General features: G+C 40.2%; 1 protein-coding gene across 2 annotated transcripts; it reads left to right on the top strand.

The window, feature by feature from the left end:
• LOC133486555 (large ribosomal subunit protein eL22) lies at positions 1–16,750 on the top strand. 2 transcript variants are annotated; one of them, XM_061791902.1, is made up of 4 exons: positions 1–105; positions 3,623–3,733; positions 11,110–11,234; positions 16,562–16,750. In XM_061791902.1, the coding sequence occupies exons 1-4, from the start codon at positions 94–96 to the stop codon at positions 16,704–16,706; spliced, it is 393 nt and encodes a 130-aa protein (XP_061647886.1). In that variant the 5' UTR covers positions 1–93; the 3' UTR covers positions 16,707–16,750. The 2 variants fall into 2 exon arrangements, with proteins under 2 accessions (XP_061647886.1, XP_061647895.1); XM_061791911.1 differs by lacking the exon at positions 1–105 and adding an exon at positions 187–205.
• Positions 16,751–16,814: the final 64 nt, after the last annotated feature.

Below are 16,814 nucleotides of genomic sequence, written 5' to 3'. Positions count from 1 at the left end.
ATTGTAGATGGAATCAATGATTCGACAATTGACTTGTTGGCATTGTAAACGCATGCGCAGTCCCCGCTCGCTCTCTCTGCGAGCTTCTTCGCCATGGCGCCCATTGTGAGTAGAAACGCGTGTCAACAATCTACTCAAACTGTTTCGTGTCCCGTGTCAAACTGGAAAATGACCACGAGGCCGTTGTCATTGTTGTCTAACAATGGTCAGTGTCTAAACAGAGTATTTGAGGAGGCCTATTAACGAGCTCATAAGTAGCTCAGTTATTTTTGCGGCCCGTTGCTAACGTTAGCTTCTGCTTCCTAAACTCCCCACGTTTTGGCCTCTAATCAGAAACGACCGGATTGACTAAACGCGCCCCTAAACAGCGCTCCAATGACTGTTAATGACAATGTGTGTGTGTGTGTGTGTGTGTTTTTTTTTTTTAAAGCATTGTTTGTGTCATTCCAGAGTTCCTAATGCTGCCTTACGGCGTTGAGCTAACTGTCGGCAACATAACGAGTAGTTGCATTCGACAAGGATGCACTGTCGTCGCTTGTCCTAAATTCTATATTAGTTTTATGATATGACATTTTTACTAACCAAGTTTGAGCAACTCCTTTTCCAAATAGTAAGGCATTGTAAAGGGTGTGAAATAAAAATTAAAATTTTAAATTTGAATATCTGCGTAACGAGATGTCGTTAGTGGCTCTCAGACCAGCTAGGTACCACCTAAAAAAAATACCTTTCCACCACCATGACAGAATAACTACAGTAGCGAAGTAGGCCTAGGTGTTCACCAATAACAAAACGGATTATATTCCTAAAAAGCATATTAAGACAGTACAACACAGTTTGAACATTAATGGTGTGCTTTAATATAGGGAATTTAAAAAGGTTCTGTTAAAATGTATTGCACTAATAAAATTCAAATAAAAGTTGTAAATAAATAAATGGTTAAAAACAATACTTAAAGATAAGATGCAAATGTATTGAACAAAGGTTAAGTACAACGTAACTGGAGTTGGTGTGCCACTGGCCTGTGTACCACACTTTGAGAATCACTACCCCGAGCTCAGTGAGGTGTTTATTTATTTATTTATTTTTTTAAATACCACCATCATGACCAACATTAAAATAGTGTAGTAGGCCAAAGTCGTCATTGAAAAACAGGCATACATTTTATTCTTAAAAAAGGTATACAGCGGCTGAAATAAGTATTTAACACGTCATTCATCCTTCCTTCAATAATGTGAACTTTACCAGTGCCATTTGCTGTAAAGCCAACACCATCATGTTCCCACCTCTGAAATTCACTGTTGGTATGGTGTTTTTAGGGTGATATGCAGTGCCATTTCTCCTCAAAACGTGGTGTGCATTATGACATCTAAACAGTAAATTTTTGCTCTCATCCAACCAGACTATGTTCTCCCAGTATTTAACTGGCTTGTCCAAATGTTGTTCAGCAAACTATAAATGAGCTTTGACGTTTTTTGCAGCAATGGGGTCTTGCATGCTGAGCGTGCATAAAGGCCATGGTGGCGGAGTACATTACTTACTGCTTTCCTTGTGACAACAGTACCTGCTAATTCCAGGTCTTTTTGAAGCTCTCCACAGGTGGTCCTTGGCTTTTGGACATCTCTTCTGATTATTCTTTGCACTCCTCTGTCATAAATCTAGCGAAGAACACCTGATCGAGGCAAATTTATGGTGGTATGGTTGGCTTTCCACTTACGTATTATGGCCCCAACCGTGTTCACTGGAACATTCAGAAGCTTAGATATGCGCCTGTAACCAGTGCCATCGTTTTGCAACAATTACTTTGCCATGATCTTGACACCTCTGCTCTTACCCATCATGAGATGTGTCTTGACTCACTCCTTGGCAATGCGACCTTTTTGTAGGCCATCAATTAGGACTTAACCAGCTGATATTAATTTGCACTGACAAGGGGCTGGATCGCGGTTTGATTATTGATAGATTTTAGCTGTTGTCTTGGCTTTCCATGCCATTTTGCACCTCCCTTCGTGTTCAATACTTTTTCCCTGTGTCCTTTCACATTTTCCCAACATCTGGTGAAGTTTTCAGGTCAATAGCACCTTTGGAAATATATTTAGTGAGCAAAATGGTGACGTGTTAAAGACTTATTTCAGCTGCTGTATATATTATTACAGTAAGTCTCTGTAACATTATGCACAATTCGAACATGAGTCATGGATTTTCACGAATTGCAGCAGGGCTACTTTACTTTCTCAGTATTGTGTGATTTACTATCCCAGCATTTAATAAACAGTAAATCGGTGACTCGTTCTCCTTTCCCACATGAAAGGGCATTAGAGTAAGTAATTATAATGTATAAAACCCATGTAAACGATCGCTTAAAAATCCTCAAAATAGTGGTGGTGCAAAAAATGAACTGTGTTTAGTGTTGTATTGGGATTTTGTTTTTTAAATGTGTAATGTCAATTTGGGGGGTGTACATGTGCACACATACAAAATCAGTTATACTTTTGAGATGAGGTACATTTTCCTGTTTACATCCTGGAAATAACTTGGTTATTAAGATATTAATTGTTGAAATATTGCCATACAATATTCTTGTGCAATCTTTTGTAGTAGCTGTAAGAACAACTTTACAAAATAGAAAAGAACTGTTGTTCTGAAACACTATCAATAAATGTCCTTTTTAAAATTTTAATATATAATATAATAATAATATAATTGTCAAATTCTCGTTATGGTAAAATAAAAAATATCTAAGTTTTTGTTTTGTTTTCTCCATATCGCCCTGTGGGCTTTGTGTTGCTGTCTAAATGTGACAAAAAGCTGTGCAACTTCAAGCTCTATGCCAGTGGTTCTTAACCTGGGTTCGATCAAACACCCGGGGTTCGGTGAGGCTGGGGTTCAATGGAGGACTTGACACACAACGTTTGTGCATGCGTGGATGTATCTGTAAAAGCCTTTTTACACTGCATTTTGAATACCGTGTTCATACCGTTCAAAACGCAACGCTGCGTCAAGGTGGGAGTTTACCATTGCAGCGCTGTGCCTCGAGTTGAAATGCTTTGTTCTTTTTTAAACCATCTTTATTTAACAACATTTCAATGATACACTTAAGTTGATAGTATTGCTGTGGCATCAGACAGCGCATCCAATAATAAAAAAGAGCCCAAAAAAATCTATTCTTAACTATGAACCCTTTTCGAGGATTGTAGAAATAACATAAAGAAAAGGAACAGTTTTCAGAACGAAGTCCATTCTTCCTATATGAGAGTGGCACTTACCAAGTGGAATGGCAACAGCAAAATTCACATTCACTTACAGTAAATATTCATTTAATTGAATTTTTTTGTGTGAAATTAATGTTTTGTTGGTTTTGTTCTTTAATCACAATGATTTTGTGTGCAACCGATGCGCAGTACATTTTGTGCATGATCTGGATGACTGAGAATCTACACAGACAATAAAATATATACCTGTTTTAAATTTGAAATAAGCAATATTTTATTTTTCAAATTGGGAAGGGTTCAGTGAACTCCAGATGAAAGTTACGGGGTTCCGTACCTTCAACAAGGTTAAGAAACACTGCTCTATGCAGAATACGCATGTAATAGTTTTTTTTTCTTTTTTCTTTTCATTGAAGCAAAAGAAGCAGAACACTGGGAAAGGTGGTAAGAAGAAGAAGCAGGTCCTGAAGTTCACACTGGACTGCACCCATCCTGTTGAAGATGGCATCATGGACGCCGCCAACTTTGTAAGTTTTTGCTTATTGCGCGACCTATTACAGCGGGGCTGGGCAAAGTTTGCCCTCCGGGCCACCCCACAGTAACATTATCAAGAGGGCATTCCGACCGGAGTGAGCAAAACTGTAGCTATCGCTAATGCTAGTTCAATTATGTAAAGATAGAGAAGGAAACAAGCCTCTGACCTTAAAAAAAAACCAAAACAAAAAACTGAAATTACAGAACCTCCAAGCTGTTTTAGGTCAGCAGTAAGCAAGCTACTCGTTTGAGAACAGAGATGGAAATCACGTAATCGACAAGACCCAGACTACCAAACTGTAAGTGCGTCGTCAAAAACTCCCCAAGCCACGTTGAACATGTTATCGCTAGGGGTGGGCGATATGACCTAAAATCCATATCAAGGTATAAATTGCATCCATTCACGGTAATGTTATATATTGCAATATTAACTTACAGTGCTGTGAAAAAGTATTGGCCCCCTTTTCAAATTCTTATATTTTTGTATAGTTTCCTCATTTTAATGTTTAAGATCATCAAACAAAATACATACATATCAGACAAATATAATCCAAGTGAACTTAAAATGCTGTTTTAAATGGTGATTTCATTTATTAAGGAAAAAGAACTATTCAAAGTTACCTGGCCCTGTGTGAAAAAGTAATTACCCCTTTGTTAAATCATGAATTAAATGTGGCTAATCACTGTTTTTGGTTAATTTTCACTGATTACACCTGAGTGACTACCTCCAGATCTGTTCAATCAAGAAATTACTTAAACAGAATCTGTCCCGACAAAATCAAGTCTGACAAAATATCTAAAAAAGCTGCAACAAAATTACACAATCCAAAGAAATTCCAGAACAGTCGGAAAATAAAGTAATTGACATCTATCAGTATGGAAAAGGTTACAAAAGCCATTTTTAAAGCTTTAGGATTCCAGCGAACATGGGGAGAGCCATTATCCTCACATGGAGAGAACATGGAACAGTGGTGAACCTTCCCAGGAGTGGCCGGCCTACAAAGTTTCTCACAAGAGAACAGCAATGACTTATCCAGGAGACCACAAAGGAACTCAGGACAACTTCTAAAGAACTGCAGGCCTCCCTTTCCTCAGTTTAGGTCAGTGTTTATGACACAATAATAAGGAAGAGACGGTGGAAAAATGGCATACATGGCAGAGTTCCAAGGCGAAAACTATGCTGACCAAAAAGAACATAAAGGCTCGTCTTACTTTTGCAAAAAAAAAAAAAAAAACATCTGAATGATTCCCAAGACGTTTGTGAGAATGTATGGACTGACGAGATAAAGGTTGAGCTTATTGGAAGGTGTGTGTCTCGTTACATCTGGCATTAATGTACCACAACATTTCAGAAATATAACATCATACCAACACTCAAACATGGTGGTGGAAGTGTGATGGTCTTGGGCTGCTTAGGTCCTTCACCACCAGGACAACTTGTTGTGACTGATGGAACCATGAATCTTTATCTTTAACATAAAATCCTGAAGGAGAATGTTCAGCAGCAAGTCAACTTCTAAAAGTCTTTAAAAAACAAAATGAAGGTTTTGGAGTGGCCTAGTCAAAGTCCAGACTTGAATCAGATTGAAATGCAGTGGCATGACCTTAAAAAGGCTGTTCATGCTTGAAAACCTTCCCATTTTTGCGGAATTCAAATAGTTCTGCAAGGAAGCGTGGGCCAAAATATCTCCACAGAGATGTGAAAGACTTACTGCCAGTTCTAGAAAAGGTGGCGCAACCAGTTCCTAGGTTTAGGGGGCTATTACTTTTTCACACAGTCCCAGGTAACTTTGAGTAGTTTTATTTTCCTTAATAAATGAAGTCACCATTTAAAACAGCATTTTAAGTTCATTTGGGTTATATTTGTCTATTTACATTTTTTGGGTGATCTTAAACAAAGTGGGGAAACGACAGCTGTGTGCCAAAAAAACATTTGTATCAAGGGAAAGTCCATTTATTTCAATAATTTGTTTCAAAAAGGGAAACTTGTATGTTGTATTAGTTCACCAGACACAAAGTGAAATATTTCCAGCCTTTATTTGTTTAAATTTTGATGATTATGGCAGAAAGACAAAAAAAATAAACAAATCCAGTATTTTACAAAATTAGAATATTTCATGTGATCAACAAAAACGGATCTTAAATGCAGAACTGTTGGCTGCCTGAAAACTGTATTGAAGTAATATACCCTCAGTACTTTGTTGGGCCTCCTTTTGCATTAATTATAGCATCAAGGCAGCGTGGCATGGAGGTGATCAGCCTTTGGTGCAGTCCAGGTGTTATTGTAGCCCAAGTTGCTTTGATATTGGCCCTCAGATCGCCTGCATTTCGGGGTTTCTGTTCCCTCATCTTCCTCTTGACAACACCCCATTAAATTTAAATGGTGTTCAAGTCAGGCGTGTTTGCTGGCCGATCAAGTACGGTTATTCCATGGCTATTAAACCAGGTATTGGTAGTTTTGGCTTTGTGGGAAGGTGCCAAATCCTGCTGGAAAATAAAATCATTGTCTCCAAAAAGCTGGTCGGCAGCAGGAAGCATGAAGTGCTTTAAAATTTCCTAGTAGACAGCTGTGTTGACTGTGGACTTGATAAAAGACAGTGGACCCACACCAGCAAATGACATGGCTCCGCAAACCATAACTGACTGTGGAAATTTAAAACTGGACTTTAAGCAGCTTGACTTTTGTGCCTCTCCAGTTTTCCCCCAGACCCTGGGACATTAATTTCAAAATTAAATGGAAAAATTTACTTGCATCTGAAAAGAGGACTTAGGACCACTGGGCAACAGACCAGTACTTTTTCTCCTTAGCCTATCACAGAAGCTTCTGACGTTGTTTTTGGTTCAGGAGTGGCTTGACACATGGAATTCTACAGTATGTGGTGGTTCTTGATGCACCGACACCAGCCTCAGTCCACCCCTTATGAAGCTCCCCATATTTCTGAATCGCCGTTGGTTGACAATCTTCTCAAAGCTGCGGTCGTCCCTGTCACTTGGGCACCTTTTCCGGCCACATTTCCCCCTTCTTCTTAATACTCTGTTAATGTACTTTGATACAGCGCACTGTCAGCATCCATCTTCTTTTGCAATTTATTTTTGAGATCTTTTCTCCTTATGGTGGGTGTCAATGATGGTTTTCTGCACAACCATCAAGTCAGCAGTCTTCCCCATATTGAACCCAACTGAGACAATTGAACCAAACTAATGACACCTGTGGAAACATGTGCAGGTTTAGTGAGTTTAGTAGATGATTAGTCTGTGACACTCAGTTTAAAAGATTTATGGCCTGCAAAATTTGGCCTGCTTTCTTCAGAGTATTAAAAATTTTTGAATTCCTGATTTCGTAGGTTTTATGAGGTGGAAGACCAAATTATGTAAAAATAAACATCCACCCATCCATCCATTTCCTTTACCGCTTATCCTCACTAGGGTCGCGGGCGTGCTGGTGCCTATCCCAGCTATCGTTGGGCGGGAGGCAGGGTACACCCTGAACTGGTCGCCAGCCAATTGCAGGGCACATAGAAACAAACATTCACAATCACATTCACACCTACGGGCAATTTAGAGTCTCCAATAAACCTACCACGCATGTTTTTGGGATGTGGGAGGAAACCGGAGAAAACCCACCCAGGCACGGGGAGAACATGCAAACTCCTCACAGGCAGGGGTTGGGATTTAAACCCCGGTCCCCAGAACTGTGAGGTGGATGTGCTAAACAGTCGATCACCGTGCCGGCTAAAAATAAACAAATACTTGAATTTTTTAAAATTGTGGGCCCTGAATCCATCATCTATGAAAGTTTAACTTTTTGAATGGAATTATGGAAACAAACCTTTCGATGATATAGGCTCCAGCACGCCCGCGATCCTTATGAGGATAAAGCGGTACAGAAAATGGATGGATGGACTTTTCCATGATTTTCAAATTGTTTGGAAAGGGTCTGTATGAGCAGTGTTATTTGTTTGTTTGGAAAATAGATTGCTGAGTTTTTATTTTGATGTTTGAGAAATGAAATGTCAACTGAAGCCGCAAAAATTTACTTACATTCAATGATTCTTAGTCACTTTAACTATTGCATAACCAGTTGGTCCCAGGCTGGTCAGAATGCAAAAAAAACATTGGAGGTTTTGTACAAACAAGTAATTAAAGTGATGGATAAAAAAACAAGGCACTATCATCACTGTGCAATTAAAAAAAAAAAAATAGTCTTTTAAACTGGGACAGTCTTCACATATTTGCAGATTTAAATTTGATTTATAAAGTACTGCATGATTTGGCTCCAGCTCCTCTGGCTGAGTTCATCAGCCAAAGAAACAGCTCTGAGCGTGTCACTTGTGGCTCTGTCAGAGGTGACTGTCTCATTCCTCTGCGCAGGAGCACTTTCAGTAAGTCAGCCTGATGATGATGTTTTTTTGTGTGTTATGATCGAATGATTTGAGGTTTTATTCTCTCTTAATAGTATAGTAAGTCTTTGATTATGTATCCTGTATTATATTGTCTTGTAGATGTATTTTACTGCTTTTTTACATCATGGCCAGGGACTACAGATGAAAACTAGCCTTCTGGCTAATTCTGTCTTTTTTAACCATGTGTATTTCATGTGTATTATGAAATTGCATTGTCGCCTTTCAAATAAACTGATTAATAATAATAATCTGATTACCGTATTTACATGACCATAGTGCGCACCGTATTACAAGGTGCAGTCTCAGTTACGGGGTCTATTTCTGTATTTAACACATACATAAGGCACACCGTATTATTGGTATGGTAAAACATACGCTAGCTTAAAACATACAGTAGCATGCATGCACGCTAAAACAATGTTTTTAAAAAGGCAGCGGGAGCAAAACTGAGTTTGGTTGTACTTTATTGACGTATTTAACAATGTTAAATACTCATGTTATTTTTTTGATCAATCCTCATCCACAAATCCATCAAAGTCCTCTTCTTCTATATCTGAAATGAACAGCTGGGCAAGTTCACCATCAAATATGCCAGGTTCCCTCTTGTCATTGTCTGAGTCAGTCTCGTTGCCGAGTGGCTATTCAGCAATGATGCCGGCTTTCGCAAAAGCTCAAACAACAGTGCAAGCAGACACGTTAGCCCAAGCATCCACAATCCATTCACAAATTGTGGCACAACTCGCCCGGCGCTGCCTTCTAGTCTTAGTAACACTTTGTTCGCCATCTGTCATCCATCGCTTCCACGCCACTCGCAACTTCAGAATCAGAATCATCTTTATTTGCCAAGTATGTCCAAAAACACACAAGGAATTTGTCTCCGGTAGTTGGAGCCGCTCTAGTACGTCAACAGACAGTCAATTTACAGAACACTTTGGAGACAGAAAGACATTGACATTAAAAAAAAAATCAGTCACTGAGCAGTAAAGGGTTGCTAGTTATCTGGTAATGCCGATACTTTTAATTATTCTTTTTTTTTGACAATTGTGCAAAAAGATGCAGAGTCCTCTAGCACTTAGAGCAGTTCGAATGACTAATATTGCAGTAGTCCGGTGCAATGACTGACCATTGTGCAAAGGGTGCCGAGACTTCAAGGAGTGTATGCGGTTTAAAGTGACGAGTAGTGCGATAATGTGGGACAATGTTGGTTGTGCAAATGTTGCAGATACTCCTCAATCAGTGTGCAAATGGAGCAGATGCTACTCTGGCATGAGTGGCCAGTATATGCAAATAGTGCAGCATGGCGAGACAACTACAGTGAGTGCACGAGTAATACATAATTGGCCCCACAGAAATGTGACAACCAACTCAAGTCAAAAAATTGCCAGCATGTTGTAATGGAATTGTAGGTTAGGTGTTTAAGAAGTTGATCGCAAGAGGGAAGAAGCTGTTGGAATGTCTGCTAGTTCTAGTTTGCATTGATCGGTAGCGCCTACCTGAGGGAAGTAGCTGGAAGAGCTGGTGACCGGGGTGCGGAGGGTCCGAGAGGATTTTGCACGCTCTTGTCTTAGTTCTAGCAGCGTGCAAGTCCTCAAGGGTGGGTAGGGGGGTACCGACAATCCTTTCAGCAGTTTTGATTGTCCGTTGCAGTCGGAGTTTGTCCTTTTTTGTAGCAGCACCAAACCAGACTGTGATGGAAGAACACAGGACTGATTCGATGACCGCTGTGTAGAACTGCCTCAGCAGCTCCCGTGGCAGGCCGTGCTTTCTCAGAAGCCGCAGGAAGTACATCCTCTGCTGGGCCTTTTTGAGGACTGAGTTGATGTTGGTCGCCCACTTCAGGTCCTGAGAGACTGTAATTCCCAGGAACTTGAAGGTCTCGACGGTTGACACAAGGCAGCTGGACAATGTGAAGTTCACTTTGAACGCCCCGTTTACACCGATGTCCAGCGGTTGGAGTTCTTGAATTGAATTTGATCTTGAATTCTCTCGCGGCTGCTCGATTCCCATGTTCCTCCGCGTAACTGATAACTTGCAGTTTAAACTGTGCTTCGTAAGCGTGTCTCTTCGTAGGTGCCATTTTCGGGGGTCCTTAGCCAAACCAATGCACATACCGGAACTATATACCTGCTGGGGGCGTGCCTTTAGCGTCCTCCTTCACGCGCACCCTTCCCCCTTTACGTCCGCATGCTGTCCTCAGTCACTTCTGCCTTTCCTCTATAGAAGGAGCGTGACGGCAGGAAATGCTTCCAGTCAGTCAAGCGGAGCGCTCATCAAAGTCACAACGCAGCCGCATTATATTTTTGACTTTTAAGTGCGCCTTATATTTGTGAAAATACGGTAGTCTGCTTTAGTAGACTTGCTTTTTTTTGTTACCAAGGTTGAAGACAGCATTGGAAAAATGTGAATTAATCTATAGACAGATATTTTTGATGTAATGTCGAAATCTCTTATACTGGTACTTTGATTCAGGCTGCAACTGCGTCCGCCATTACAAGATTGATGTAACAAAAACAAAATGACAAATATTAAAGACATAATTAAAACCGGAAATTCAGAGAAATTTTGACATTCTTCTGGAAGTTGAATTTTTATAGGTTGACAGCTCTGGCATAGCTGCTATGATGTGGCCTATGACAAAAATTTGTTTGACACCCCTGTTTTTAATAATTGGTTAATTTATTCATTGTATTTAGGGAAATAAAAATATTAGTCAATTAATGTAACATTTTAATTTGATTAACAAAATTACACAAAATACATGTAGATGTTTTTCTTAAATAATTGGATCGTTAAGTATACATATATTTCGACATGAGAATGATCAAAATAAGCTATTGTCCATATTTTACATCCACATTGTAACATGACCTGGACCATCTGTTTGATTTATTTGGGAAAAAAAATACAATGTGGTCATTGAGAACCAAAGTTTCCAGTGTGTAATTTTGTGCAAAATTTGGTTGCAGGAGCAGTTCCTCCAGGAGCGTATCAAGGTCAACGGCAAAGCGGGCAACCTCGGCGGAGGTGTGGTGTCCATCGAGAGGAGCAAGAGTAAGATTACAGTCTCCTCAGAGGTGCCCTTCTCTAAAAGGTAACACGTCACACCGACAACCAATCACTCAACTAGTGATAGACCGTTTATCGGAGCCGATATTTGGCATTTTGGCGCATATCGGCATCTGCCCTTTTTTTCATCCGACGGCTGATAACTTTAATACTGGGTTATTTAGGCTCTGATGCAGCCGCTGTGAACCTCACTGTCTGTGACTTCTCTCTCCACAATTGTCCCGCCCAGAGCACCACCTGATTGGTTACCTGTACACAGCCAATCAGCGTACAATAAGCTGTGCAATGCATGCACAATCCTCTGTCTCACACACATGGGACAGAGAAGATAATTTTTTTCAAAATGGTCCAGGGAGAAAATATGTTTCAAAGGTAAGTTATGGCAGCAGATGCTACCTAAATTGAAATATATCCTAGTCCTCTACAACACAAAACTACTTGTAACATTCAAATGAGCCCATAAAGGTTATACAGAGACATATAAAACATGCGGCAGCTCTGCTCGCTCGGAGTCCCAGCAGACGTGCCTGATAGTGTTAATCGTGTGAATTTGCTTACAGTCAATGTACTTTCAATCATGTAAAGCACATTGAGTTGCCTTGTGTATTAAATGCATAAGGTGCACATTGCCTTGCCTTGAGCTAATCCCCGCAAGTAGACAATGCAAAGAGGTTAGCTCGCAGGCTAACACCCAGCGAGCTGCTAATTTGCCACGTCAACCATATTAGTAGTTCTGGGGGGAGCTTTAACCACTTGGAAAAATGGTTGATAGGGAACTAGGCAATGATAACATCAGAATGACTGAAACACCCACAGTAGGCAATGGAGAGAACACGCATCCTTACGCAGCCGAGTTGATGAGATGTTCAGCTCTCTGCTGGCACATCACACTGGTGACCTGCTGGCTAGTAGCTGCGTTAAGGATGGGCTCCATCTGTACCTCAAGGAGCCAGTGATCGACAGGTGTTAAGGGGGCCCACTCCAGTGGTGGACGTGAGAACGCTAACTCTTTTTTGATTTATTTTTATAAAACGTTTGTTTGGGAACTATTTAAATATGGAGTTAAGTTTAGAAGAGAAGCTCCTGATCCTGGGAACTCCCTGCACTTTTTGGTTTTTAACTTTAAACACAAATATTATTATTATTATTATGTAAAACTAACATTTCAATTATATTGAAATTTGGGGAAGGTAAGACATGCTAGTGATCCTGGGAGTTCGCTGCACTTTTTGTTAGAATTTTAACACAAACATACCTATTTTCTGAGACAAATTTTTTTTTTTACAAATCTGAAAAGCTGTTTAATAAATGTGCTTAAAGGCATTTGAATGAAGTGTTGGTGTTTTTATTATTTCAAATATTTTCCTTTTCACCGCAAAACGAACATCTAATCCAATTTTCGGTTATCGGCCTCCTTGAATACTAATAATCGGTATCGGCCCTGAAAAAAACCATATCGGTCTATCACTGTACTTGACACCACACAATTAGGTTCCGTTACGGTCACGAATATTCCTAAATAAAATCCAAATGTAGTACAACAGCAGGGACCTTGTTTGATGTGCGTTCCGCGTCTGAGACGCGCAAAAATGAGCAGGGACGCATAAAGTGTGATCAGTCTGCGTCCGCAGACGCACAGCATTGCTTACCAACGTATGTGTGTGTTGCTGAAGTGCTTCAGCGACTCCTTATCCACTAACCATGAGTCCTGTCTTGGTGCCATCCAATCAGAAGAAGAGTAGGATGGGTTATCATTCCATAAATACAGCAGCGCCGCCTTCCCCCTTGGTGAGCTAACTCCCTCTCAGTAGCAGTGAGAGTGAAATGTAAGAGCCATACAATTACAAGCCGTATTGTACATGTTTTTACGGTGCACGCACAACTCTATCTGCCGCACTCGCTCGCATGTCACGTCAGCATTTATTATTATTTTTAAAACACTCACATACATAGGACGAGTCTTGTAAAAAGAAATCATACGCCAGATTTCCGGCACTAAGCCTGAGTACTTTAAGCCATGAATGAATAGTTGACTTGGTCATTGAAGGGTCCCATTTGTGTGCATCTACGGAGCCAACGCCATTGGCCATACAGGACTCATACTTATAACTAGTCGCTGAAGCACTTCAGCAACACACATACATGGGTAAGCAATGGTGTGCGTCTCTGGATGCAGATACACCATGCTTTATATGTCTGGCTCATTTTTGCGCATCTCAGATTCAGGATGCACGTCAAATGAGATCCCTGTGTGTGTGTGTGTGTGTATACATATACATATACACACACACACAGGCCCTCCAAAGGTATTGGAACGGGAAGGTCAATTCCTTTGTTTTTGGTGTATACTGAAGATATTTGGGTTTCAGATCAAAAAATGAATAGGAGACAAAAGTTCAGAATTCCAGCTTTTGTTTTATGGCATTTACATCTGTGTACAACTCAGGACAGAGAGCACCTTTTGTTTGAAACCACCCACTTTTAAAGTGAGCAAAAGGACTGGAACAGACATTATCAAATTAACTTAAAGTGAATAACATTTAGGTGGCACGGTGACTGACTGGTTAGCACATCTGCCTTACAGTTCTGAGAACCGGGATTCAAATCCCGGCCTCACCTGTGTGGAGTTTGCATGTGGGTGGGTTTTCTCCGGGCACGCCGGTTTCCTCCCACATCCCAAAAACATGCGTGGTAGGTTGATTGACCTAAATTGCCCGTAGGTGTGAATGGTTGTGTGTGCCCTGCAATTGGCTGGCAAACAGTTCAGGGTGTACCCCGCCTCTCGCCCGAAGATAGCTGGGATGAGCTCCAGCACGCCCGTGACCCTAGTGAGGAAAAGCAGGACAGAATATGGATGGATGGATGAATAACATTTAATATTTGGTGGCATAACCCTTGTAATAACTGCATCAAGCCTGCGACCCATTGACTTCACGAGACTGTTCCATTCTTCATTTGAAATGCTTTTCCAGGCCTTTACTGCAGCCTCTTTCAGTTCTTGTTTGTTTCTGGGGGTTTTCCCATCAGTCTCGTCATCAGGAGGTAAAATGCATGCCATATTGGGTTAAGGTCCGGAGATTGATGATGAAGCTTCTCCCGATTAGTTTGGATGCATTTTTCTGTAAATTGCCAGACAAAATGGTTTTGTAGACTTCAGAATTCATTACGAGTTACATCATCAATAAAGACTAGTGAGCCTCTTCTAGAAGCAGCCATAAAAGCCCAAGTCATGACATTACCTCCACCATGCTTCACAGAGGAGCTTGTGTGTTTTGGATCATTAGTAGAGACTTTCTTTCTCCATTTTCTTTTTCAGGACATTGCAAATTTTTGTATTGGCTATGCCCAATGTTTGTGCAATAGCTCTGATCGATTTTCCCTCTTCTCACAGCTTCAAAACGGTTTGCTTTTCTCCTATAGACAGAACTCTGGTCTTCATGTTTGTTTAACAGCAAATGCAGTTTTCATGGGTGAAACCCAAAGCAAGTACTATCTAATATTTAAACAATCAACGAGAATAGTCACATGTTCCAGTATTTGCTCACTTGAAAAGTGGGTGGCTTCAAACAAAAGGTGCTCTGTCCTGAGTTGTTTAACACATCTAGATGTAATTACCATGAAAAAAAAGCTGAAATTCTGAACTTTTGTCTCATATTCATCTTTTGATCTGATACTTTCAGAGGGGACTGTTTGTGTGTGTCTATATCAGGGTTGGCACATCAGTCATGGAACCTCTTAGCCACTGTGGCTAAACAGTATAAAAATCTCCTAGCCACGCCTGCTTATGTAACTAAACCTTTAGCCACACGTAGCCAGTCCTCGTCACTGGGAAGCCAATAAGCTTTAATGATGCGGGCATCGTTAAAATGACCTAGTCATCAATCATGAGTAGGTCCGAACGATATAACAAAAATACTCGTTTCTTTTAAACAAATATTGCGATTTAGCATGTGATTTTTATTTATCTTCAGCATTATTCACTAAACAAGAAATAATGTATTCTATCGTATAACCAAAATAACATTAGATATAGCCAACAAATAATTCCTCTGTAGGCCAGGCCTAAATGTTATGATGAATTGATATGAACAAATCTTTATTTTACTATTGAACTGTAAAAATCACAGTAGCATATTGACTTATTGATTCAACTTCATGCCTTGTCAAAATGTAATACTGCATAATGATGCTTGTTAGTAGCAGTAGCACTGCTGTCAGTGTCAGCCAAGTATAAAGTGGAGAGTGATACGAGTGACACTTTTCATCAAGATGTGAGTGTAAAAGCGGTTGAAATGGTAAACTGTTAAATTTTGATTACTGTTATCAATTACAGTTAATAGTGTTCAATTGATTCACTTATTTGATAATCCCCAAGAAGGATCTTAAGGACTTTATGTAGATTTGTTTTCAAACTTTTTAGTTGAAGATATTAATATTCTAAATCTGGTTGTAAATATTAGACTAACTTTAGCTGTCAGATAATTGCAACAGATTTTAAAAGCAGGACAAAGTGGTCTTAGATAAGGGGGGCTCGTTACTCCCTTGGTTCGAGCCAGTGCCACCATTCAGCATGACAACAAATGTGGGATTAGCGGCTCATGCATTGAAGGCAGGTAGCTTGCTGGAAGAACTAATGTAAATTGCAGAACACATCGACCAGCACTTCAAACATACATCACAGTAATAAATATGCATGCTTCATTTAGGCGTCAAGCAGCATCAGGTCTCACCTTCCTCGATGCGCCGCTCCCGGGAAAGCCCATGAGCCTGACAGCCTGTAGCGAAAAATTGCACATTATTTTGTTACTATAGGTTTTTGCTGTATCCATTGTTTTTCCCGTTTCATAATAGTTACTATTACTAGAAGTATATAACACTCAGGGTTGCTGTTTGAAGTTTTACAATTACCATATCGATGCTTCAATTGTCTTCTGTCAGTTTTAACAAACTTCAACTGGGAGGAACAAAGAAACGGCCTGAAACAAGCACATTTGGCCTGTTTGGAGAATTATCTGCTGAATTGCACACTGCATGTCAGAATAGTTCAAATTACCAGTACTGAAAACACACAGCATTGATGCGGTATCGCTATAAAAGGGAGTCCGGATGCAGTCTGACATCACCCTCCTCACTTTTTTTGGGGGGGGGGGGGGCATGTAATGTGGTTGTTTGACAAATGCATTCATTGTGATAATGTGGGGAAATACACGAGCAATGTCTTATTTTATTCACTCAAATGGCTTATATCGGCACGATAGTTTCGCACTTTGTCACAAATTAATACAAATATTTCTATACTTTTGCTTGAAGTTTGACCTGTTGTGTAAGTGACCCGTTTGTTTTGTCTCTTAGGTATCTAAAGTATCTGACCAAGAAGTACCTGAAAAAGAACAATCTTCGCGACTGGTTGCGTGTGGTGGCTAACACCAAGGAGAGCTATGAGTTGCGCTACTTCCAGATCAACCAGGATGAAGAGGAGGAGGAAGATGAAGATTAAAGTCAAGCCGATTTTGTACATTGAAATAAAATTTTTCCGTCATTGTCCTGTATTTTTCTTTTGACTAAATAATTGTGGGTTGGTGTGAATTCAACATATTGTAGGAAT

Source organism: Phyllopteryx taeniolatus, chromosome 1 (assembly GCF_024500385.1).
Source record: "Phyllopteryx taeniolatus isolate TA_2022b chromosome 1, UOR_Ptae_1.2, whole genome shotgun sequence".
NCBI classification, from domain to species: Eukaryota; Metazoa; Chordata; class Actinopteri; order Syngnathiformes; family Syngnathidae; genus Phyllopteryx; species Phyllopteryx taeniolatus.
The sequence above is the reverse complement of the archived record's forward strand: the minus strand, read 5'-3'. Positions and strand labels throughout refer to the sequence as shown.